This window comes from Enhydra lutris, unplaced genomic scaffold, assembly GCF_002288905.1.
Source record: "Enhydra lutris kenyoni isolate GAN:26980312 unplaced genomic scaffold, ASM228890v2 scaffoldscaffold52, whole genome shotgun sequence".
Taxonomy (NCBI): Eukaryota; Metazoa; Chordata; class Mammalia; order Carnivora; family Mustelidae; genus Enhydra; species Enhydra lutris.
In genome coordinates this window covers 4498957-4522917 of record NW_019154136.1, presented here as the reverse complement: position 1 = coordinate 4522917, position 23961 = coordinate 4498957, and the positions used below count along the sequence as shown (strand labels likewise).

General features: G+C 43.7%; 1 protein-coding gene across 2 annotated transcripts; it reads left to right on the top strand.

Annotated features, from left to right (window-relative positions):
• The first annotated feature begins 3611 nt into the window (after positions 1 to 3611).
• LOC111157097 (toll like receptor 7) lies at positions 3612 to 23932 on the top strand. Of its 2 annotated transcripts, none has more exons than XM_022518336.1 (3): positions 3612 to 3788; positions 4183 to 4283; positions 19014 to 23932. In XM_022518336.1, the coding sequence occupies exon 3, from the start codon at positions 19023 to 19025 to the stop codon at positions 22161 to 22163; it is 3141 nt and encodes a 1046-aa protein (XP_022374044.1). In that variant the 5' UTR covers positions 3612 to 3788; positions 4183 to 4283; positions 19014 to 19022; the 3' UTR covers positions 22164 to 23932. The 2 variants fall into 2 exon arrangements, with proteins under 2 accessions (XP_022374044.1, XP_022374045.1); XM_022518337.1 differs by having other exon boundaries at positions 4164 to 4283.
• Positions 23933 to 23961: the final 29 nt, after the last annotated feature.

Here is a 23961-nt window from a genome sequence, read left to right as displayed (position 1 = left end):
CTGAAAGGAAGGAATATAACATATTTTGCTGCCTTGATCTCTAAGGAGATAGAAAATTCTTGTAGCTTTTAAACAGCAGTGTTCGGGTTTTTTTTTTAGTTTTTGTAGAACAAAAAAACAAAAAAAAAAACACTTTTTTCCAGCTTTTACACCTTAATGTTTCGAAATCTTAGGGCTTTGTTCTGGAAGAATTTGTCCTTCTTTGTATATAGGAAATTGTCCAGCACATAACTGGAAATACGGGTCTATTATTCCGGAGAACATTTTTGTCATAGAGCTTAAAGTTACCTTCGGGTGTGATATCATACATCAAAAAAAAAAAAAAAAGTTTTGTATAAAGAAAGAGTGTAAAAATTTACAGAGACAGAGCCAAACTCACTGTGTGAACACCTGAATGACTCCTGAATCGTGGTGCGGGGGAGCTATAGAGGATGGTTTGGGAACACATTGGGGACATGTGAATATAGAATCAACATGAGATGGGATTATGGGATTATTGTTAACTCTCAGGTGTCATCCTTATTTCGGGAGATACAGGCTTACCTGCTTAGGGTAAAATGTCATGTTATTTGCAACTTTCAAATGATTAAGAAAACAAATATATACATATATACATATATATCCACAAATAGAGAAAACCAAAGGGGCCCATGCTTAATTGTCACACACAGACTGGGTCGTATAATTCCTTCCACTCTTCTCTAGAGCAAGATCAAGTTGGGCAGAAAAAGAAAGATTTTATTTAAACAACCAGGCTACTGACATAATTGAAGTTAAAGTAGAATGATTTTAAAGAATATTAAAGAATAACATCCATTATTAGATATTATTAATAATATCCATTGTTAGAAAATCAGTAATAACTCTGCTACTGAATTCACCACATTGATTTAAGGAGGACTTAGGATCTCTTGAATTAAAAAAAACCATAGGCTTTCTTCACACTCGACGACTAGACAAGTGGAACTTAACCAAACTGGGTCATTTAAACAGCTAGTGAAACTCAACAGATGACTGGTGACTTCAATTGATTAATCTGTATCACCATCGTCCTCTCAAGATTAACCTAATTCATTGAATTGTTCTTGTGTTCACGATCACTTTCATCTTCATCATCATAAAGCTGGATTTCTTCAGCACCCACTATAGACAGGATGCTGGGGATGACGCCTCCCTAACTCTCGGGGTCTATAGTATCCTTGGAGGGCTAGGAGATACAAATCAAAGGTCAATACAAGAAAGCATAATCAATACACCACACACCAGTATCATCGTTTCTCAGGATCTTACCGTATGAAACCTGGGGTTGTCTTTGCTGATCACAAAGCCTCATCCCTCCCTGACAGATGAGAGAGTAGATTTACTTTTACGTAGTCAAATATTTCAGTGTTTCTTTTCAGACTCTGAGGTTGCGGCTCTTGGGTTTTTGTTTGTTTGCTGTTGTCTTCTTACGTGGAACAACTTTCTCATTTAAGATTGTAAAAATCTCTCTCTCTGGTTTTTTTTTTTTAGTACTTTTAATGTTCAAGGTCTTACATTTAAATTTTTGAATTGTCTGAAGTTAATTTTGATGTAAGAAACAGAGGTAGGACTATAGCTTAATTGTTTGTAAACTATTAAGCCAGCCACCCAACATTATTTTAATAATTTCTTTAATCATTGATGTGACTTTAAAGTAACGTCCCATATGCACCTCTTTGCTTAATTCTGACATCTCCTCTCTTTCATTGACGCGCTGGGACTGTACTGTCGGCGATGCGGAGTTATAATGCATTTATAGATCCGGAAGCAAAATCCTCCCTTTGGTACCTTTCCAGTTAGAAGTTACCTGCCTGTTCTCGCATGTGGTCTTGACCCAGACAGATCCAGCGCCTCATTTCTATAACAAATATTTACTCTATGAAAGGAGATGACACTGGGGACATAGTGGGCAAATTGGAATACCAAATCAACACGAGATGATATGATGGGGTTATTGTTCATTCTCTTAGGGGTCATCCTTATTTTAGGAGATAATCTTAATCTTTGGGATAAAGAAGAATGCCCAGCTGATTTCCAAAATGCCTCCCGTTTCGAGTCAGTGTGTTAAGTCACTCGTATTTGGCTGAGGTCGCACACCATTTATAAATCAATTTAAGCAAGATTTCCATTTTTTACAGCGTTGTGGACTCTAGCCCTAACAGTGAGCTATTTCTCTTCATTTATTTACAGCTCCTTCACCGACGGGTGGTGCAACAGCAGCACGTGCAAAGAAAGAAATTGATGAATTTAGCAAAGTGTCTTTTAAAGACAGTGTAGACAGGATTCAGGGCAATCAGGGCAGGTCTTTGCAACCCCAGGTCTCCAGTGGCAAGGGGAAGGAACAATCAGCGGTATTCGGAAAGAGTGCTGTCAAGGAGTCCAAGGTCGCCTGACACGGAGCGGGATGGAAAGGCGGGCAGAGTGGACCTGGCAGCAGGTGGAAAGCCCATAGCCCATGAGGTAGAATATTCTAGTCTCCTGCCTTCTTCCTACCTCCTTCGTTCCTAAACATTCTGTGCTGGTTTTCTTCCCAAGGAGTTCATATTTTTGTTACTGTTTTCAGTGGGATCTCTCCTCCTGTTGCCACTTGGGGTCCATCATTTTTTACATGTGAGACAACGATCCTTTTGCACATGTTGTTTGCACAGCAATTTGGCCTGATAAGAAGACAGTTGATGATTCCTGCCTGTGTAACTATTGCTTACCTGCTTTGCGTGTCAATTTCAGTACTCGTAAAAGTATAATACTATGTTTACTCCTTATTTATTTATTTATTTACTTATTTTTAGTATTTGACGAGTTAATACATACAAAGCAGTTAAAACAGTGTCTGGCTCGTAACAACTCCCCCCGGCCCCTGCCACCCCCGCCACCCCGGAGAGCTCTCTATTTCTATTGCATCTAGTCATTTTTCAGCCAATCTGGTGACTTTTCAGTATATTAACCCTGATCACTATCAGCTGATCTCCCCACACCAACTTGCATTTTTCAAATTCTCTCCAGGTGGACGAGGCGGACTCAAGACCTCTAAAGGTAACAACCGAGAGTTTGACTGCCTGGTGAAAGGACATCGGTGAAGAAGGGGACAGTTATCACGAAGACCCCACTTTGAGAAGCAAGGCTTCATATGACACCAGGCGACAGGGGCAGCTGACCTATTCTACTGAAGTGAGTCAGCAGCTGGAAGACCTGCCCCCGCTTCCAAACCAAAGGAGCCCTTTTGATGGTGGGGGCAGGGTGTGAAGACAGAGCAAGGTAAATTTAGACCTGTCTCTCTGACATCTATAGAGCAGTGGCTCTCAACCTGGGGCTCGTTGGCCCCCCAGGGGATATTTTGCAATGTCTGGAGACATCTGTGGTCGTCACAACTGGAAGGGCAGTGTTTCTGGCATCTCATGGGGAGGGGTCAGGGGCGCTGCTCAACATCTTACGAAGCGACAAAGAATTGTCTCCCCAAAAAGGTCCAGAGAGCTGAGGTTGAGAGGGTTGCCCATTCAAAGAAGGAAGGTCCGCCTCCAGGGTTGTTTGCATTTAGACAAGACATTGCCCCAGTTACGGTGGTAGAAGTAAGAGGAACCTGGTGCTTCTGCAAACCTCCTGTCTGGGGTGGTTTAACAGTCATGCTCCTCCCCGCCCCCCAACCTTGTCCTCGCACTGGGAAGCCCTCCGGCTGGTAGCGTGGACCTTCTGGGACCCCGTGGTCCCTGAATACCATCTCTTATCTCCGAAGACTCCAGACATAGAATCACTCCATGCAACCCAGAAAGGTATTTTTCCACACGTGGACAAATTTGGGTAGTTTAATTAGGTGTGTGAGCCGTTCTCAGGGAGTGGGGAGGGGAGGAGAGGGAAGCAAAATCATATGCCAAAAAAAATTTTTAATCTGAAGAAAAATTTGGTATATGCCAAAAAAAATTTTTTTTTAATCTAAAGAAAAATTTGGTAGTCTAAAATGTCAATTCTTTGAAGATAATGTCAGTTTCATAATATTAGAACTGGTTTTCTGGAGTCTACCTCTAGTTTACATAACTTTGAGGAAGTAAATACTATTAATGGCTGTTTCCAAGAGCACATTTTTCCAGCGACGTCCCAGTGTATTTTGAAGCTACAGTCCTTTAACCTCTCTGCAATGTAAAATGCAGTGTTTTCTCTTTATCTTAGTTGATGCTGTTGGATCCATCGCAGGCTGAACTTGACGTCTTTCCTGCTCTGCTCTCTACAACCAGACTTCTCTATTTCTCTGTGGAAGAAGACTAAAAAGGGTAAGAACAGCCAAGAGAGTCCCTAAAAAAGTGTTCTCGGTCATCTTGGTGGGAAGAACTGAAACCAGCTGGCCAGAGAGATATTTAAGAATTTGTATTTTAGTTATTTGCGGGTTGGGGGTGGGGGAATCTTCTTCGTCATCGATATTTCATAATCAAGATGAATCATGGCATTATGTAAATTCAGATTAATCAACACTTGCTCTGTCCAACTTCGGGCAAGAGTTAATGCGAGCTGTGGTGGGACGAACAGATGTTAGAATTAGGGAAATCGCTTCTATGGCCTTCATTCGTTCATCCGATGTTTCAGGCGTTGAAACCATACAAATCACTGAAGGTACTTTGTGCTTTTTCCAACCTGTGGTGTCCTCTGAGCGAGTATGTATGTTGGCGGGGGGCACCTAGGACCAGCAGCTCAGGAGACCCGTGCTGGCAAAGAGACCAGGGGTGTTGGTGGACAGTCGTGACGGCTTCAAGAGCAGGCTTTGTTTGGGAACTGTTTTGGGGCAGGGGTGAGAGGCCTTGGTAGAGAACTGGGGATTTATAGCCAAGGAGTAGGGTGGCTGTGGGTGGATGGAAAACGGCAAAGGCAAAACATCAGGGGTGGGGGCGGCTTCTGGATAAACCGACTGGACGGGATTCTTGCTGTGAGCAGGCCAGGGAGGTCAGCGATCACCTGGAGGAGGGGAGGGGCTGAGGGATGTGAGCAGGTATCAAGGATGATCAGAGATCAATGGTGAGGGATTCTCGCTACACTGACCTGACCGGACTGAAACTGGGAAGACCGACCCAGAAACCCGAAGATCAAGGCCTAGTGACCGCGAGGAGCCCAAGGCCCGAGCCTCACCTTCTCTGTCGAGGCAGAACATTCTAAGAACCTCTCTGGGCGCCCTTCCAGGGCCACCAGGAGGCTCAAGTCACAGAATATGTGTTCAAGTTCTTTGCAAGCAGTGTGAGCTATTAAGGATGTCAAAAATTAGTCAGAAGAAGACATCGGTGGCCTTTTTCTGAAATTATTTGTCACCCAAATGAGCCATGATGGAGTACGTCCAGCAGGAACTCCTGCTGATTTCTAGATCTGAGTGTGGGCCCCACGGCTCATTTTGCGCCTGAGGACGAATGAAGGATTAACCACATTGTGGGGGGGGGCTGTGTTGCAAAGGAAACAACTGCTTATAGTTTCGTTTCCTAGAAACTCAGATGTCTATTTTTATGCAAACCCATGCCCACATCTGCCTTTGGCCCTTGAGGGGTGGCATGAGGGCGCCGGTAATAACAGAGTGGTCGGGTTTACTGACCCCTCGCCGTATCGGCCAGGCATCATGCCAAGGGCTTCATGTCTAATGTTCTGTTTCAGCTTCAAAGCAGCCCTGTGAGGCCCAGATGAGGCTTCAGGAGGTTTTAAGAAGCTTGAGTGGTCTCAGTGGGGAAGCCCAACTCCGGGAGCCGTGCTCGAGCCCTTCTGCTCTATGTACCTAGACCAAGCCCGTCACACAGCGTTACCCAGGAGACACTCAGAACCTGTGAAACTCCATAATGATACCTTATTCCTGATGAGTAAAGGGGCACTTGGTAGATCTTTCATAAGAAAAGACTTGGAAACGGTTTTCAAAAAAAGAGCTACAAGAGGCCAGGAAGCACAGGGAAATGACTCAACCTTATTAATAGTTATAGCCCCTGTCCTTTGATATGGAAAATCCACTTCTAGAACTCTTTTTAAAGACATGATCAAGGATGTGGCAAATTTTTTATCAAGGTTGTCAATGCGGCATGACAAAGAGAATGTCTCATGCCAAATGTTAGGGAGGGATTACTTAATTGTGGTCCCTGTTTAATGGTATGTTATACAATCATCAAATCATGTTTTAATTAACTTTTAAATATTTTATTTATTTTATAACAAGCTTGCGAACAGGGGTGCGGGGGTGGGCGTGAGCAGAGGGGAGGAGCGGGGGGAAGGGTCTCAAGCAGACGCTTACTCGATGTTGGTTAATCTGGGAGCACGGTTGACACGGACACACATGTTACCTATTTTTCTTAGTAGTTTTGCAAAGGAGCCCCACATTCTGACCATTTTACCATTGAGAAATCAAGGTGCTCATGAGGTAAAGTGATTCACCAAAGTCCGAGAGCTCTTATGTGGCAGAATAAGAATTTAAGATCAAATCGTTCTGGGACACTTGGGTGGCTCAGTCGGTTGAGCGTCAGACTCTTGATTTCTGCTCAGGTCATGATCTCAGGGTCGTGAGATCAAGCCCCACATCAGGCTCCACACTCAGCGGGAGAGTCTCTCTCTTTCCCTCTGCCTGTGCCCCTCTCCTCCTCCTGTTCGTGCTTTCTTTCTCTTTCTAAAATAAATAAATCTTTAAAAAAAAAAATGAAATCTTTCCCCCAACAAAACCCTAGCTAAGGCTGGAATGCTTTGCACTATGTGAAATAGACAGCAGTACGGAGATCAGTATTAGAAAGAAACATGTCAGTATGTAGCTGCGGCTAAGCAATTTTAAAAGTAAAAACATTCTGTTCCTCGTAACTATAGCAAATTTCTCTGTGGCCAAGCAAAGAGGTAATGAGAAATTTATTTACTAAATTAAGCAAGCCTGATCATTTCAACATTGGAAAAATTGTGCTAAAATTAACACAGTCATGACAGATGGACCCAGCAGTGTCTTTGCACACCAAGACCGGATCCCTTGTGTCTCCGAAGCTTGCCAAAGCTTAGTGCTGAGTGGCGTGTTGTGGCCACAGCTCATACCCTCCTTGCCACCTATGTTTGCACAGCTTACAAGCTAAGAAATCTTTTATGTTCTTAAGTGATTGAAAAAGGCAGAGGAAAGAAGGCACCCAGGTGGCTCAGTCGGTTAAGCATCTGCCTTCGGCTCAGGTCATGATCCCAGGGTCTGGGGTTTGAGTGAGTCCTGCATCGGGCTCCCTGCTCAGTGGGGAGCCTGCTTCTCCCTCTCCCTCTGCCCCTTCCCCTCTTTCGTGCACTCTCTCTCTCAAATAAATAAACTTTAAAAAAAAAGAGTCAGAAGAAGAATACTATTTCATGACCCATCCCAGTTATTTTAAATTCAAACTTTAGTGCCCACAGTTTTATTGTTTGTTCAAATGTTGTCTCTAACCGCATTCGCACAACATGGCAATCTCCTTGCTCGTGGAGTCGTTGTGACAGACACTGGATGGCCAGCAAAACATAAATTCTAACTGGCCCCTTACAGAAACATGTGCCAACGGTTTGGTGGCGGTTTAAGGGAAGCAAGCGGACTGGATGTAAGGTCAAATAAGATTTAATATCTTCTGGTCTTTGGTGCTTGTTGTGATGCGTAATAGCCATCAAGTGGCTAATTTATCTAAGACTACTTTATATCATTTTATTCTTTTATTCTATAACTAGAAAACGAGGTCTGTTGGGCTAAATGGTAGGAAATAAATGATCAAAAGTCTCTATTTTTAGAATAAGTCGGTTATATCCTCATACTTTTTCTTTTGGTTATATAATGAGACTCTGACATTTATGGTAATTATACTTTACAGAGATTAGCCTATAATTAGAAATCTTTCAAAATTTGCAACAAAAAGTGGTGGTTATTTTGTCAAAAATTTATGAGGGTAATTCCAAGTGGGGTCTCAGTCTATAAAGCAAATAGAAAAAAAAAGGAAATCAGAGGCTCCTGCGGTAAAATGATTCACCAAAGTTAAGTTTAACTTCCTTATTCTTGGGGCTTGGAGCAAGGAGCCCGACTCTGGGATCACGACCTGAGCTGAAGGCAGATGCTTAACGACCGAGACACCCATTGTGTTGACAAAGCCTGCTCGGCTCCTAGGCTGGAGTGGGACGGCCTTGTGGGACCAGGGGAAGGAGCTACAGAGGTTGCCCGGGAGGAGAACCTGTTTCCGCAGGGTGGGGTGTTGGGCTCCTGATCTTGCATGGAAATCTAGGGCCTCGCTGCTTTGCTGGCTGGAACCACATGAGTTGACCTTGAGGGGAGAAACAGTTGTCTGAAAAATGAGCTTTCAGCTTTCTAGCAGTTTCAACCTCATTAACCCCTAGGGGCACAGTTTCAATATCAACATGGCAAAAGGTGAGTGAATTCAAATTCACGGGTTTCCAGCAAATGTTCCCCAACTCCTAGCCTCTTCCATGGCCCTTTCTGATTATTTTCCAGCCAGGCCTCACCTCTGGTTCAACCCAGCCCAGCCAGTCTCAGGATCCCCCACGGGGAGATGAGACCCCTGGCTTCCCCGGCTGGCCTAAAGCTCCCGCCACCAGAAATGCATTTTCTGATACCCTTTTCAACTCTAGGGCGACTTGGCTTCCCCCCCGCGCCCCCACTGTGTGATCCTGGAGCTGTTGTCCCCTGAAGCCTGGCAAACAGTAGCCCCAGGGGGCAGCCCGTCTGTTGGCCTCCTGACCGGCTGGCTGGGTAAAGGAATGGCAGTGCGCATGGCGGTCATTGTTCCCAGGCCGCCAGTATCCCCATATCAAGATGGATTCCCCCTCCGTGACTGATGTGACTGAGAGGAATGAAATCAAAGCAGAGTGTGGTTCTGCAAAGCCTGTGAGAGAAAGAGCCCAAGCGGAGGGCAAATTACCTACAGGAGGGTGAGGGGCTTGGGAGGGGTGGTTCCTTGTTGCCACTGGGTAATCACGGGTTTCCTCGTGCGCTCTCTCTGCGGCTGGGCTCCCCTGAAAACCCCTCCCTCACAGGCAGGTCTCCTCCCTGCTCTCCTGCTCAGGGTCACCATTCCATTGTCTGGCCTTTCTCTCCAAGTCGTCGTCCTTGTCATCGTCATCCTCATCATCATCGTGAATGCTTTTTGGTGTTTTGTTTTGTTTTGTTTCGTTCTCACCAGCCTTATAACATGCTGTCTTTCTCTCACCCTAAAATAACTTCTTTTGACCCTACTGGCCCTGTGAACGCCTGCCAGTGTCATTGTTCCCCTTTACAGGAAATTTCCCAGAAATGTTTGCTATTTCCAATCCCTCATTCTTCCAAGAACTTTGAAGTCTTATTTTCTTTGGCTTCACCTTCAAAATATATCCAGTATCTGGCAAGTTCTCATCACCTACATCCTTGCCAGCTGGGTCTGTTGCTTGAAATCCTGCAATAGGCTCTTGACTGGCCTCTGTCCTTCTGCCTTTGCCCCTCATTATCTGTTCTCCACACGGCAACCAGCATGAGCCTTATAACATATAGGTCAGGCCATGTCGCTCTTCAGCATTCCACTCAGTAAAAACCACCATCCTTCCTTGGAACGGTTGGCAGGGCCTGGCATGCTTGGTGAAGGGCTACAGACCCCACTCTTTGATCATCTCCTATCCTTCTTCTCCTCCCCTTGTTCCGGGCACACCCGTCTTGTGGCCATTCTTGCAAATATTTCGGCACAATTTTCCATCTTTGCATGAGGCTCGTCCCTCTGGAATGCTTTTTCCCTGGACAGAGCTGCCTGGTCAACTTCCTCCTTCCCTCAAGATCCTTGCTCACATGTCGGCTTCTCAATGATGTCTCCCCAAGCCACCCCATTTATGGTCACAAGCCCGCTGCACATGTCTGACCCCCTTCCCCCTGCCCTGCGCTTTCTTTCTAACCCTTACCAACTGACATCCATGGGATGGTTACTGTTCTATATTTTTCAGTTTATTATTTGGAGAACTAAGCTTCGGAAAGAGCAGGAATCTCTTCTGTTTGGTCCACTGATATGACCCAACACTTAGAAGTGGGTACCTGGCATGTTGCGGGAATCAATCAAAACTTGTTGAAATGTTCATTTTTCTTATTTCCTTCTATTGTTATGCTAAGGATTTATTACTTGCTCTGGATTGTCTAAAATGTTTTTAAGATAAAAGCAACACATGTTCTTTATGAAAAAAAAAAAACCTCAAGGAATAGAGGATATCGCATGTTCTTGCTCTCTCTCTCTCTCAGATAAGTAAATCTTTAAAAAAAAAAAAAACTCTAGGGGCGCCTGGGTGGCTTAGTCGGTTAAGCACCTTCAGCTCAGGTCATGATCTCAGGGTCCTGGGATGGAGCTCCACGTGGGGCTCTGTGCTCAGCGGGGACTCTGCTTCTCTCTCTCCCTCTGCCCCTCCTCCCTGCTTGTTTCTCTCTCTCTCTCTCTCTCTCTCTCTCTAATAAATCCTTAAAAAAAAAAAAAACCCTAGGGGTGCCTGGGTGGTTCAGTCAATTAAGTGGCTGCCTTTGGCTTAAGCCATGATCTCAGGGTCCTGGCATCGAGCCCCACATCAGGCTCTCTGCTCGGCGGGGAGCCTGCTTCCCCCCTCTCTCTGCCTGCCTCTCTGCCTACTTGTGCTCTCTCTGTCTTTCAAATAAATAAATAAAATCTTAAAAAAAAAAAAAACAAAAAACCTCTAAATAGCACAATACGGAAACCTTACAATGCTCAGAATCCTTGAGCTGAAATGGAAGTAAAGCAAGACCCCAGCTCACATGCCAAGTGCATTGGCTGTAACTGTATGAGGGACCTTGAAGAGGATGGGTCAGCGTGGCATGGGCTCTTGGTTCAGTTGCCTCTCCGATCACTACCTCTTCATCAGGGAAATGGGAATATTTCTATGTCCTTTCAATTTCACTGTCAGGGCTCAGTGATGTAGTATCAGCACCATGTCTTCTTCAGCATCCGGCATGTAATAAGCATGTGATAAAAGGCAGCCGTTACAAAAACAAACAGACAAACAAGAATGGCTGATGACTGTTCAGTGTGAATTCCAAATTTTCCATTTTAACAAAAAGAGGTAACTGGTGAGAGAGGAGGACAGCTGTGCATACAGAGTCAAACATTCCCATTTTAACCATGTTAAAATTTACCAGCGTATTTGCCTGTGTAATTAGCTGTGATTTGTAGCCAACGCTGAGCTTATGTCATGGTGTATTCGGTTACTTTACAAATCAAATTACTGAAGGGCACGTGTCTTTAGGCAGTTGTTGCCAAAAAAGCAAGCAAAACAAAATGGATTATTTGTATCAGATGAAAAAATAGGTCTGCCTCAACACCGAGTGAACTCTTTTTCAAGACTTTTTTTTGTTCATATATTTTAATTAATCTCTTTATATTTATTTATTTATTTTAGAGAGAAAGCAAGAGCACGAGCATGAGCATGAGAATGAGAACGAGCAGGGGGAGGAGCGTAGGGGGAGGGAGAGGGAGAGAATCTCTAGCAGACTCTGAGTTGAATGTGGATCCCAGTGCAGGGCTTGCTCCCATAACCCTGAGATCATGACCTAAGCCGAAACCAAGTGTCAGACACTCAACTGACGGAGCCACCCGGCCGCTGCAGAACTTCACATCTTTCAATCATCTTCTCAAGAATATCTTTTAAATTTGAAAGCCTCCAAGGGTATTATTTCTCTTTAAAACATTTAGAAAGGTTTTGTTCATTGAGTCCATTTTCCTTTCCTCCTTTGCTTGATCAGAATCCAGCCTCTCATTGCGGTTCAATTTCCCTTTGGCACCGATGGGAGAATGCGAACTCGAACTCGCTGGTACCTCTGAGTTCCAGGCTCCTGGTGCAGCAGGCATGGAAAGCCGGGAGACCTCCTGCCTGCCATAGAGCATCACAAGGGCCAGCTGGGCTGGGGCTCAGCTATAGAGCATAGGCTGTGCTTGTTCCCAAGAGAGACATGTGAGCTCTGCACTCTCACTGGGGTTTCAGGTTCAAGGGAACAGAACTGAGAAAGAATCGAGTAGAAGACCTTGTGCAGTTTCACTTCCCATGGACTTCCTGTGACACTGTTGCCTTTCCTTCTGTGGCACTTTCCCACTTTACCCCTTCCTTTTAGAGGTCCCAAGTCCTCCTGTTGTCTCCTCATTTCCTTGCCTCGTTTCTGACCTTTGAAGTACTTTGCTATTCATGATCATTCAATATGTGTCTTCTGTGGGATCTTAAGAAAGTTCAAAGCCTTGATTTATTCAGTAGCTATTGATCTCATGCTCACTATGTGGCAGGCATCATAATGATAGAGTACGTATAAAGACAAGCAAGGTTCTGGACCTAAGAGCATTCACCATCTAGAGAGAGGAATGGTGCACTGACATGGAGCCTTCCAGAAAGGTGGTATAACAGAGCAGCCAAAGGTACCAGCTCTGTGTCTGAATTATTTGAGTCTTACCTTAAGCCGGTTCTGTAGGCTCTGCATTTCACTCTCCTTGTTGCAAACAAACCTATGTCTTAGAATTGCAATGATGATGAAATCATTTGTTAAATGCCGTTGCTTGAAATTGGTGCCAGTGAACAGACTTACAGGCTTTGTAGGCAATATGATTTCTTCTCATATTGGTGATCTTGGGTTGAATTTCTTAGCATTAATTCTATGTGCAAGTTTAATACAGCCTAAGATTTTTGTCTAGACCAGGGGTTTGCAAACTACTGCCTGTGTTTGTATGGCTCATGAGCCAAGGATGGTTTTTACAACTTTAACGAGTTACGTTCTAAATGGTAATTTAAATACCCACGTAATCATCTCAATTTTGCCTAGAATATTTTCTCTCTGCTTTTTGCAGAAAAAGTTCGCCATCCTTTGGTCTAAAGAACATTGGGTATTTAAATTACCATTTAGAATGAAACTGCATTTTAAAATTAACATTTAATTTTAATTAATTTAAATTTAAATAGCCACATGTGACTGGTGGCTATCATATTAGACAGAGCAGCTCCAGACCATTTTAAGTGTAAAGATTCTGTATTTTGTCAATGTCCCTCCATCTCAATGTAATCAGCTCCCCAGAGGCTGTATGAATCAAGGGGAAGTCAGCACTCCTACTCAGATTCTTTGCCCTAGACTGGTTTCCATTGTCTGCTGGAAAATACTTAATGGAAAAATGTTTGAAAAATGCATGTGAGCCCACACTTACGTCCTCTTAAGGCTGTTAAGGCTATTGACTCTGTCCATTCATCTGCTTTCATCTGGGGTAAAGCAGGAGGCTTTTTCAGCCCTGCAAGGCTTCAGATTAAGGAAGTCTTAATCAACTTTAGAGTTCTGGTGGTAGGCAGACAAAACCTCACTTGGCAGAGCTGCACTTTCTTCCATTCCTGCAGCCACGGCTCATGCCTCTCCTAAGATGGCCAAAGACAGTCAGAAGCCCTCGACGTGCATCATCGTTCTGAATCTTGCCAAAGCGTTTCCCCTAAAAGTAAAGTCACGAGTCACAGTTGGCATTCCAAGGCTGTGCAGCCCAGTGACTGTAGTTAACAATATTGTGTATTTGCAAGTTGCTAAGGGAGTAGATCTTAGAAGTTTTCACCAGAACAAAAAACAGTTGTAACGATGTGAGGTGATGGATGTTAACTAGACTTACTGTGATCATTTTGCCAGATACGTGTTTATCAAATTGTCATGTTGAACACCTTAAGCCAATATGATGTTATATGTTAATTGTATCTCCATAAAACTGGGAAAATAAAACAAAAGTCACAGTTGATGCATGTTCTGCCTTCCAAGATGGCATGGGTGATCGTTACTTTGCAATGGTGTGACATGGTTGCTAGCTTTCCAGGCTCTGACGTCTGAATCTGTCTTGCCCATAACCTAATAACATCAATGTCACATATTTTCCATTCTTTCATGAGCAGCAGTTTACTTCCAAGTTCTAAATTCTACACTGGCTGAAAGTAGGTTTACATTTGTACAATAGAAAGTCCAATTAACCCTGGCTTAGTATAACAACTTTGTGATTTCTCATAAACCCCTAAAGGTCAGCAGTTCTGAGCCATTATTTATACTCTCCTCTATGAGATCATGCAAGGATCTGGGCACTCTGGCTCATCTACCTTGTTGCTTCATCATCCCTATAGCACATTTTCCTTATTTGCAAAATTCAACATAGGTGGCTACAACACCCATATTACAAGAAGCCAGATGGAAGTAGACAGAAAGAAGGGGAAGAGCCCCTCCATTTAAGGACATATCCCAGAAATTGCACATCTCGCTTCCTCTCCCATCACATTGGCTTTAACTTAGTCATGAGGCCATGCTTAGCTGCAAGGGAATCTGGGAAATAGACTCTAATAAGGGAGACTCTATCACTATGAGATGAAACTAAGGGGACAAAGATATGGAGAGAGATTTAATTTGATGAGGATGATAAAAATAACTAAAGTATCAGAAAATACCATGTGGAGTAAGAACAATGTATAGTTAATCTCCACATACACAAGCATCAACATCTTGTCTAGAAAGAACTAATGGTCTTTCCATGTTTTCAGTTTAAATGCATACATTTTTTTGTCTCTCCTCCTCTGTGTCTTGAGCTCTTTAAGGGGAGGGGCTGTGTGTTTATTGCCCCTAGTAGGTATTCAAAAAATATTTGTCAAATCAAAGAAAGAATATGTCAGTGGAATTCTGATTTTTTTTTTAAATAAATTCTTTCTCACCAGTTACTTGGTATGATTCCTAGCTAAGGAATTTGGGGGGAATTTTCTGGTCCAGGTCCACTGTCTTGGTCCTGGACAGTTGTCTTGGTCCTTGATGTGCTCGTATTGTTGTTTCCGGGTCTGCCATTCTCTTGGAGGGGCTCTTTGGCTGAGCACAGTGGCTGCCTCATGAGGGGACATGGGTAGTGGAGTACCAAGCCAGGACTGGGAGCCCATTCTTCCAGCCCTCAGTCCGAAGTGTTGTTTCACATCATGTATAATCAGGGCAGTAGCAGATGAGAAGAGGGAGTGAATACTTCTGTCTAGATCGATCCCAGAGAGTGTCTTGAAGAAGGCGGGTTCGAACTGGGCAGTAGAAAGCAGAGCTCCTGAAACCTCTTTCCCCAGGGAATCCTCAGGCGAATAGAAGAGATAGAATGTGATCTCTTGGCAAGTCTGGGGCTGTAGCCTAAAACAATCTACTCCAAGGAGAAATCTGTTGGAAGTATTTTGCTTTATTTCATTCATGCATGCATTCATTCTTCTATTCATGTGTTTAGCAAACACAATGCAGCACGAATTAAATGCCAGGCACTGTTTTACACAAGGATACACAAAGCCTTGCTCTCTTACAGCTTACCTTCTCATGCAGGGTAGACATTAAGCAAATAGTACACAAGTTATAAGCAGATAAGCTATCAGCAAGGTAATTTCTGACGGTGTTAAGGGCCATGAAGGAAATAAAGCAGGGTGATCTAGTAGGTACTCTACTAGATCTAGTGGACTCATCTGTAAAATGGAAATTAATAATAGAGGTCCACAGTTGCAAAATCCCCAGAATGAAAGCTTTGTTGTAACTCAGTCAATGGCAAACACATGACCTGAATTCATCTGGAGGTGAATCTTGATCAGAACAGAACAAGCTAGTTCTTTCCTTGCTTGAGTCCTTGTGGGCTTGCTCACTGGCTTTTCTTGATTTCCCTCCCTTCCTTCCTTCCCCACTTAGTGTGGAGAATTCTTTGTTTCACTGCACAAATGTTTGTGTGTTTGATTATGGGATGTTGCCCTGGGACCCTGTAATTATATAATATGTAGATACATATATCACATTACCTTCTATGATCTGAAAAGTTCTTAGTTCCAAAACACATCTAGCCCCAAAGGTTTTGGGGAAGGATTGAGGATCTGTAGTACCACTTACATGTGGTTATTAAGAGGATTTCATGGGTTAATGTATTTAAACACTGAAAATGATATTAAGAATATAGTAAGTGCTACCTAAGCTAACAAAGGTTACCGTCACTATCACTAGTACTACATGGAAGGGTACTGGGTGAGTTGGCCAGAGGTCTGTCCGAATGTGTGCTATCTGTGCAGACACCTAAGGGATGAGAATGACCTGACTGTGGGAAGAGGAGGAGAAAGATAATTTCAGGAAGAGGGAACAGCAAGTGCCAAGACCGGATCGAATGCAGAACAGAAAACAGGCCAGATGTCTGGCATGTGGTCAAAGAAGGGGAAGGAGGGTTCAAGGTCATGGACATAGGCTGGAGTCAGAACATGCATGATATAAGCAATAATAAGGATTTAAAGTATAATAGGAAGTCATTGTAGTTCATGCGTTTCATGTTTATAAAGACTACTCTCATGCCATTTGATGAATGGACTGTAGAGGACAAGGAGAATTAGGGGACCATTTTGGAGCATGTTGAGGTAGTCCAGGTAAGACCTAATGGCTAATGGCAGGAAGGAGGTGGTAGTAGACGAGGAGAGAAATGGACAGGTGCAAGAAAAAGTTTAGAGATAAGGGAGAAAAAAAGACTTTCTGATTAATTTTTCCTTCTAGTTCATACTATGTCCATATGTAGAGGCTAAAAACGTCACAGTCGGGGCGCCTGGGTGGCTCGGTCGTTAACCATCTGCCTTCGGCTCGGATCATGATCCTGGGGTCCTGGGATCAAGCCCCGCATGGGGTTCCCTGCTCGGTGGAAAGCCTGCTTCTCCCTCTCCCAATCCCCCTGCTTGTGTTCCCTCTCTAGCTGTCTCTCTCTTTCTCTCTGTCAACTACATAAATAAAAAAAAAAAATCTTTAAAAAATTAAAAAATAAAATAAAAATGTCTCAGTCATTGTAGCAGGTGTGTTAAGGGCAGGGTTCTGCACATCTCTCCCCAACTCCGCATTCAGTGATATCACAATGGCAGCTCACACTATGGGAACTGGCCGATGCTATAAATCAGGACTTCACAAATCAGAGATGTGGGTTAGGAGAGGACAGCCGGTTGTTAAATATTTCCAAACTCACCACTGTTCATTTTTTCTATAACTGAACTGTCTTCATCTTAGAGCATCCACTTCCCCCCATCACAGAAATACTTAAACTAGGCGTATTCTGGAAACTCTGTGGTGGTGATTGGTATCACTTCCTGTTTTTAACTCTGCTAATTCAGGGATCCTCCCAGTTCCTCCCAGGAGCTCATCTAGGTTGGTGGGAGTGGGATCAGAAGAGGGCACCTGGTTCACACTTTGTCCTTTATTCATTCTGGCCCCCTTCGCAGCAGTACTTGTCACCTTCTGATACTGGGGTTCATGCACCCATCATGTTTTCTGACAGAAGCATAGCTGGAGATGGGGTCCAGGGTCTGGGGATCCTATTATCAGGGACCATAAAGATAGCTCGCTCTGCTTCTCTCCTTTGTCCATCTTGACTCAACCCCTCTTTCCTGAGTGATGAACATTTCTCCTAAATCTTTGAGTAGATCGCTGCTCCAGGGAGATAGACCATATTTATCTAAGGGTCTCCTGCATACCCTGGCCTAGTACCATATCTTCCCAGGGATCTAAATACTCCAGATTGGGAGGTAAAGCCTTAAAGGAATTAGAATTCCTAAATAGAATTAGAGAAAAGGAAAGCTGAGGGGAAACCTGCTTACTTAACTTTCTATTAGAGGATCTAAGGGAAGGAGGCAGTTGGTTTATGAGATTTCAATACAATTGGCTGATTCAGTCAATTGGGAGGACAAAAGCATTCACTGATCTAGAAGCCTGTTGTAGAGATACACACTAGCTCATTCAATGGATTAGCACCAGTTAAATCAAAGCCAGTGTTCTGGAGTAAAACATTGATAGAAATCCTGAAACTTGAGGGCATGTCCCTGGTTAAACCACCTTCTAAGGCAGAGCCAGTTCAAGTTAATATGGTGATGAGCAAAGCTCTTCAGTACTTCCCATACCACCTTTCAAGGTCTTTCTCCCCACGGTCCTACTGTCTCTCATGCTAAACCTGGTTGCCAAAGAATCACCATTATAGCTAGGTTTCCATATGTCCCAGTTTGCCTGTGAGAGTCTTGGTTTTCTGCCTATAGCCTTAGCATAATTATTACTAGGTTCCCCCTTCGTTTCACTCCCATAAGTATCGTCTTTGATCAGTCAGAACTCACCCAGGCAATGCCCGACTCTGCTCTCTTCTTTTCCAAATTCACGTAATGTAAAGCCAACATGTAGGTTAAACGTTCATCCCCAGATCATCTTGGATTTCCAAAAACAGTCCAAGAGGAAAGCCAGCTCATAGAATGGCAGCACCAAAATGACAACTGAGTGTCCTTGGTCAAATCAGCTACTGTCACTGAGCTAGGTCTTCATCTGTAAAATGGGGATAATGGCTCTCTTAATTTTTCTACTTACAATATTAAGAAGCTTGAATATTGTGAAAGCCTCTTGCAATGTGTGCTAGAGCAGGCTTATTAGTGAGCAAACAGTAACTGCATAAAGTCTTTTTTTTAAGATTTTATTTATTTGAGAGAGAGAGCACAAGCAGGGGGAGGGGCAGAGGGAGAAGGAGAAACAGGCACCCAGCTGAAAAGGGAGCCTGATGTGGGGCTTGATCCCAGGACCCTGGGATCTGACCTGAGCAGAAGGCAGACGCTTAACCAACTGAGCCACCCAGGCACTCCTGCACTAAACTCTTAATGTGTCATTCTTCCCAATATATTTTCGTTTTAATATTCCTTCATCCACCAATTTCAGACTTGGGTAGCTATTTGATAGCTCCTTTGTTGTACTATTTTAAGTAACAGTGGACAGGAAAACACTGCTTCTACCACCTTCAAAGCTATGGAATCGAAAAGCTAACATGCTAAAATCTGAACGTGTAACTTGATCATGATGAATCCCCGTCGTGGGGCAAGTACAGTCGTGAGGGGTGGGGAGATGCCCTTTAGGCCTTTGAGAATAAGACCTGGGTTGTTTATTTACAACTGTAGCAAAACAGAGGCAGCAGATGGGAAATTTTAAATCTGACTCTTGCTATATTTTAGAATGATTTTGAATGATGGTGATTTGGCCTTTCTTATACTTTCAGGTGTTTCCAATGTGGACATTGAAGAGACAGCTCTTTATGCTTTTAAACATAATCCTAGTTTCTGAACTCCTTGGAGCTAGATGGTTTCCTAAAACCCTGCCCTGTGATGTCAGTCTGGATGCTCCGAAGGCCCACGTGATTGTGGACTGCACGGACAAGCATTTGACAGAAATCCCTGGAGGTATTCCCACTAATGTCACCAACCTCACCCTCACCATTAACCACATACCCAGCCTCTCTCCAGCCTCCTTCCACCAGCTGGACTATCTGGTAGAGATCGATTTCCGATGCAACTGTATACCTGTTCGACTAGGGCCCAAAGACCATCTGTGCCCCAGGAGGCCACAGATTAAACCCAGAAGCTTTATTAGACTCACTTATTTGAAATCCCTTTATCTGGATGGAAACCAGCTTCTAGAAATACCTGCGGGTCTTCCTCCCAACCTGCAGCTGCTGAGCCTTGAGGCCAACAGTATCTTTTCCATCATGAAAAATAACCTAACAGAACTGACCAACATAGAAAGGCTCTACTTGGGCCAAAACTGTTATTTTCGCAACCCTTGTAACGTTTCATTTTTCATTGAAAAAGATGCTTTCCTGAGTCTGAAAAATCTAAAACTGCTCTCCTTAAAAGCTAACAATATCACATATGTCCCTACTACTTTGCCATCTACGTTAACAGAACTCTATCTTTATAACAACGTCATTGCAAAAATCCAAAAAGAGGATTTTAATAACCTCCATCAACTGCAGCTTCTTGACCTAAGTGGAAATTGCCCTCGTTGTTACAATGTCCCATTTCCTTGTACACCCTGTGAAAATAATTCTCCCCTCCAGATCCACCCATCGGCTTTCGACGGGCTGACAGAATTACAAGTGTTACGTCTGCACAGTAACTCTCTCCAGCATGTGCCCCAAAGATGGTTTAAAAACATTAAAAAGCTGAAGGAGCTAGATCTTTCCCAAAACTTCTTGGCCAAAGAAATTGGGGATGCCAAGTTTTTGTATCTTCTTCACAACCTTGTCCAGTTGGATCTGTCCTTCAATTATGAACTTCAGGTCTATCGTGCAGCTCTGAATCTGTCAGATGCCTTTTCATCCCTGAAACACCTGAAAGTTTTGCGGATCAAAGGATACGTTTTTAAGGAGCTGAGCAGCCATAATCTGTCCCCGCTACGGAGTCTTTCCAATCTGGAAGTTCTTGATCTCGGCACTAACTTCATAAAAATTGCGGACCTCAGCATATTTGAACAATTCAAAACATTGAAAGTCATAGATCTTTCAATGAATAAAATATCACCTTCAGGAGATTCAAGCGAAGTTGGCTTCTGCTCTAGCACCAGACCTTCTGTAGAAGGTCAAGCACCTCAGGTCCTCGAAACATTGCATTATTTCAGATATGATGAATACGCAAGGAGTTGCAGGTTCAAAAACAAAGAGACTCCTTCTTTCTTGCCTTTTAATAAAGATTGTTACATGTATGGGCAGACTTTGGATCTAAGTAGAAACAATATATTTTTTATCAAGTCCTCCGATTTTCGGCATCTCTCTTTCCTCAAATGCCTAAATTTGTCAGGAAATACCATTGGCCAAACTCTCAATGGCAGTGAATTTCAGCCTTTAGTGGACTTGAAGTATTTGGACTTCTCGAACAACCGGCTTGATTTACTCTACTCAACAGCATTTGAGGAGTTGCGCAACCTGGAAGTTCTAGATATTAGCAGTAACAGCCATTACTTTCAATCAGAAGGAATTACTCACATGTTAAACTTTACCAAGAACCTAAAACTTCTGAAGAAACTGATGATGAACAACAATGACATCGCTACCTCCACCAGCAGGACCATGGAGAGCGAGTCTCTTAGAATTCTGGAATTCAGAGGCAATCATTTGGATGTTTTATGGAGAGATGGTGATAACAGATACTTGAAGTTCTTTAAGAATCTGCTGAACCTAGAGGAATTAGACATCTCGGAAAATTCCCTGACTTACCTGCCTTCTGAAGTTTTCGATGGCATGCCTCCAAATCTGAAGACTCTCTCCTTGGTCAAAAATGGGCTCAAGTCCTTCAACTGGGAAAGACTCCAATATCTGAAGAATCTAGAAACTTTGGACCTCAGCTACAATGAGCTGAAGACTGTCCCCAACAGATTATACAACTGTTCCAGAAGCCTCAAGAAACTGATTCTTAAGTATAATCAAATCAGGCAACTGACAAAGTATTTTCTACAAGACGCTTTCCAGTTGCGGTATCTGGACCTCAGCTCAAATAAAATCCAGATTATCCAAAAGACCAGCTTTCCGGAAAACGTCCTCAACAATCTGGAGATGTTACTTCTGCATCACAATCGGTTTCTGTGCACCTGTGATGCCGTGTGGTTTGTCTGGTGGGTTAACCACACAGAGGTGACCATTCCTTACTTGGCCACAGATGTGACTTGTGTGGGGCCAGGAGCACACAGGGGCCAGAGTGTAGTCTCCCTGGATCTGTATACCTGTGAGTTAGACCTGACTAACCTGATTCTGTTCTCCCTTTCCCTGTCAGTGGCTCTTTCTCTGATGGTGATTACAACAGCCAACCACCTCTACTTCTGGGATGTGTGGTATAGCTACCATTTCTGTAAGGCCAAGATAAGGGGGTATCAGCGTCTAACATCCCTGGATTCTTGCTATGATGCCTTTGTGGTGTATGACACTAAAGATCCCGCGGTGACAGAATGGGTTTTGGATGAACTGGTGGCCAACTTGGAAGATCCAAGAGAGAAACATTTCAATTTGTGTCTGGAGGAAAGGGATTGGTTACCCGGGCAGCCAGTTTTGGAAAACCTTTCCCAGAGCATACAGCTTAGCAAAAAGACGGTGTTTGTGATGACGAACAAATATGCAAAGACTGAGAACTTCAAGATAGCATTTTATTTGTCCCATCAGAGGCTCATGGATGAAAAAGTGGACGTCATTATCTTGATATTCCTTGAGAAGCCCCTTCAGAAATCCAAGTTCCTCCAGCTCCGGAAGAGGTTGTGTAAGAGTTCTGTCCTTGAGTGGCCAACAAACCCGCAGGCTCAGCCGTACTTCTGGCAGTGTCTGAAAAACGCCCTAGCCACTGACAATCATGGGACCTATAGTCAGGTGTTCAAAGAGACAGTCTAGCCCTTCTTTGCAAAATGGGACTTCCCACCTTACCAAGGAGAAGCTTGACTGCCTAGATTTTCTGATAGATGGCTCACTAAAAGGGTGTTTTCCAATTCTCTAAGACCAGGATGGTCCATACCAGAGAGGAGAGTCACAGCGACCAAGGAATTGGAACAATGGACTTTATATGACGCATGCAATCATCTTTCTTATCCCTCTGTGACTCCATTTGCCCTTGAGCCTCACCTTTCTGTTCCTGGATAGATGATACTGGGAGAATGGTGGCAAGGAGAGGACACGAGGCTCTGATTCTCCCGTTATTCTCTTGTGATTATGAAATAAACACACAGTCTCAAAATACAGAGAATTGCACTTATACCCATAACAAGTACTGGCATGTCTAGAGATAGGGTAAAAGGTCCTCAGGGTCTTCGCCTATGACATTACAATGTATCAGAGTTAGTGAAATGAAAACACAAGTCAACGCCTCACCCCATGACTTCTGTATCATGCAGCGCCCCCTTCTGTGCAGACCGAGAATTGGCTCCTGACCAGTGGTCACCTAGGTGCCCCTCTCTCTTTGCCCTTGGGCCTGTTGCTGGGTTCCGTGGGGAGATAGCAAAAAACATCTTTCGTACTGATGGACATAGTCCACTCACACATGAGAAAATTAAAGTGATCTGGCTTTGCACAAAGTGAGGCTCTTTCCCTTCGAAGATAACTGACTGCTTAAAGTTGTCATGGACTGAACGTTTGTTCCCTCCCAAATTCAGATGTGAAATCCTAACCCCCACAGTGTGATGGTATCAGGGGGTGCGGCCTTTGGGAGGTGATCGGGTCATGAGAGTGGAGCCCTCAGGGATTCGATCAGTGCCTTATAAGAAGATAGCAGAGACCTCCGTGCTGTGTTCCCACTGTCCGGGTGTGAGGATACAAAGACAGGTCAACAGCCCGCCGCTCAGAACAGGGCTCTCCCCAGAGCCAGGCGCTGCTGGCACTCTGAGCCAGGATTTTTGTCCTTCAGAACTGTGAGAAATAAGTATGTGTTGTTTAAGTCACCTGGTTTATGATATTTCCTTACATAGACGCCTGAGCACACTCAGATATTTTTATCTGCTTTGCCAAGTTCTGTGTCCAAAGTAACATTGCCTCATGCAATGGCCTTTCAGACCACTTTGCTGACTAATACCGTATATCTGTAATTATCTGCCAGCTTGATTCGTCAACATGAGATGGGTTTGATAGTAAACTCTGCAGGAGGACCCCAGGAACGTTTATTTACTTAATAAATACAGTTATTGGGCAAGGTTGACATTTCTATGGATTCCTTTAAATTGCAGGGAGCAGGTAGGGAGAGGAGAGACCGATGTTTATGGACCTCAACGTTCAGAAGACTGAGGTCTTAAACGCCCGCTTTCCTACTCAAAGGTAGCAACAGAAAGGACCAAGACATACTGAAGACACACACACTTCCAGCTGGGTCTCAAGTCTCAGGAGTTCAACATTTGAAACCTGATCTCTTGGCTTTATTTCATGAGAGGGACTATTTACAGAGGCTGCCTGTGGCCTTTAGAAAATAGTATGCATGGGTTCAAATCTTGGAGCATTCGTTGGGAAACACCGAGTATGTATGAAATGCCAAATGTTTGACTTTAAGTATAGTTGTAAATACACAGTATATATACATTCCTTCCAAACGACTCGTAATCGGTAAGAGTTACAAATCCCCAAGTCAGTCTCTGGAATGAATAAAGACATAAGCTGCTAGAGCCAACTGTTTGACAACATTTTTAACCTTTATTGTACTTAATAGACA

Bases quoted from the DNA above. Each gene is read 5' to 3' on its own strand.
- LOC111157097 (XM_022518336.1), top strand. From the start codon at position 19,023: ATGTGGACATTGAAGAGACAGCTCTTTATGCTTTTAAACATAATCCTA.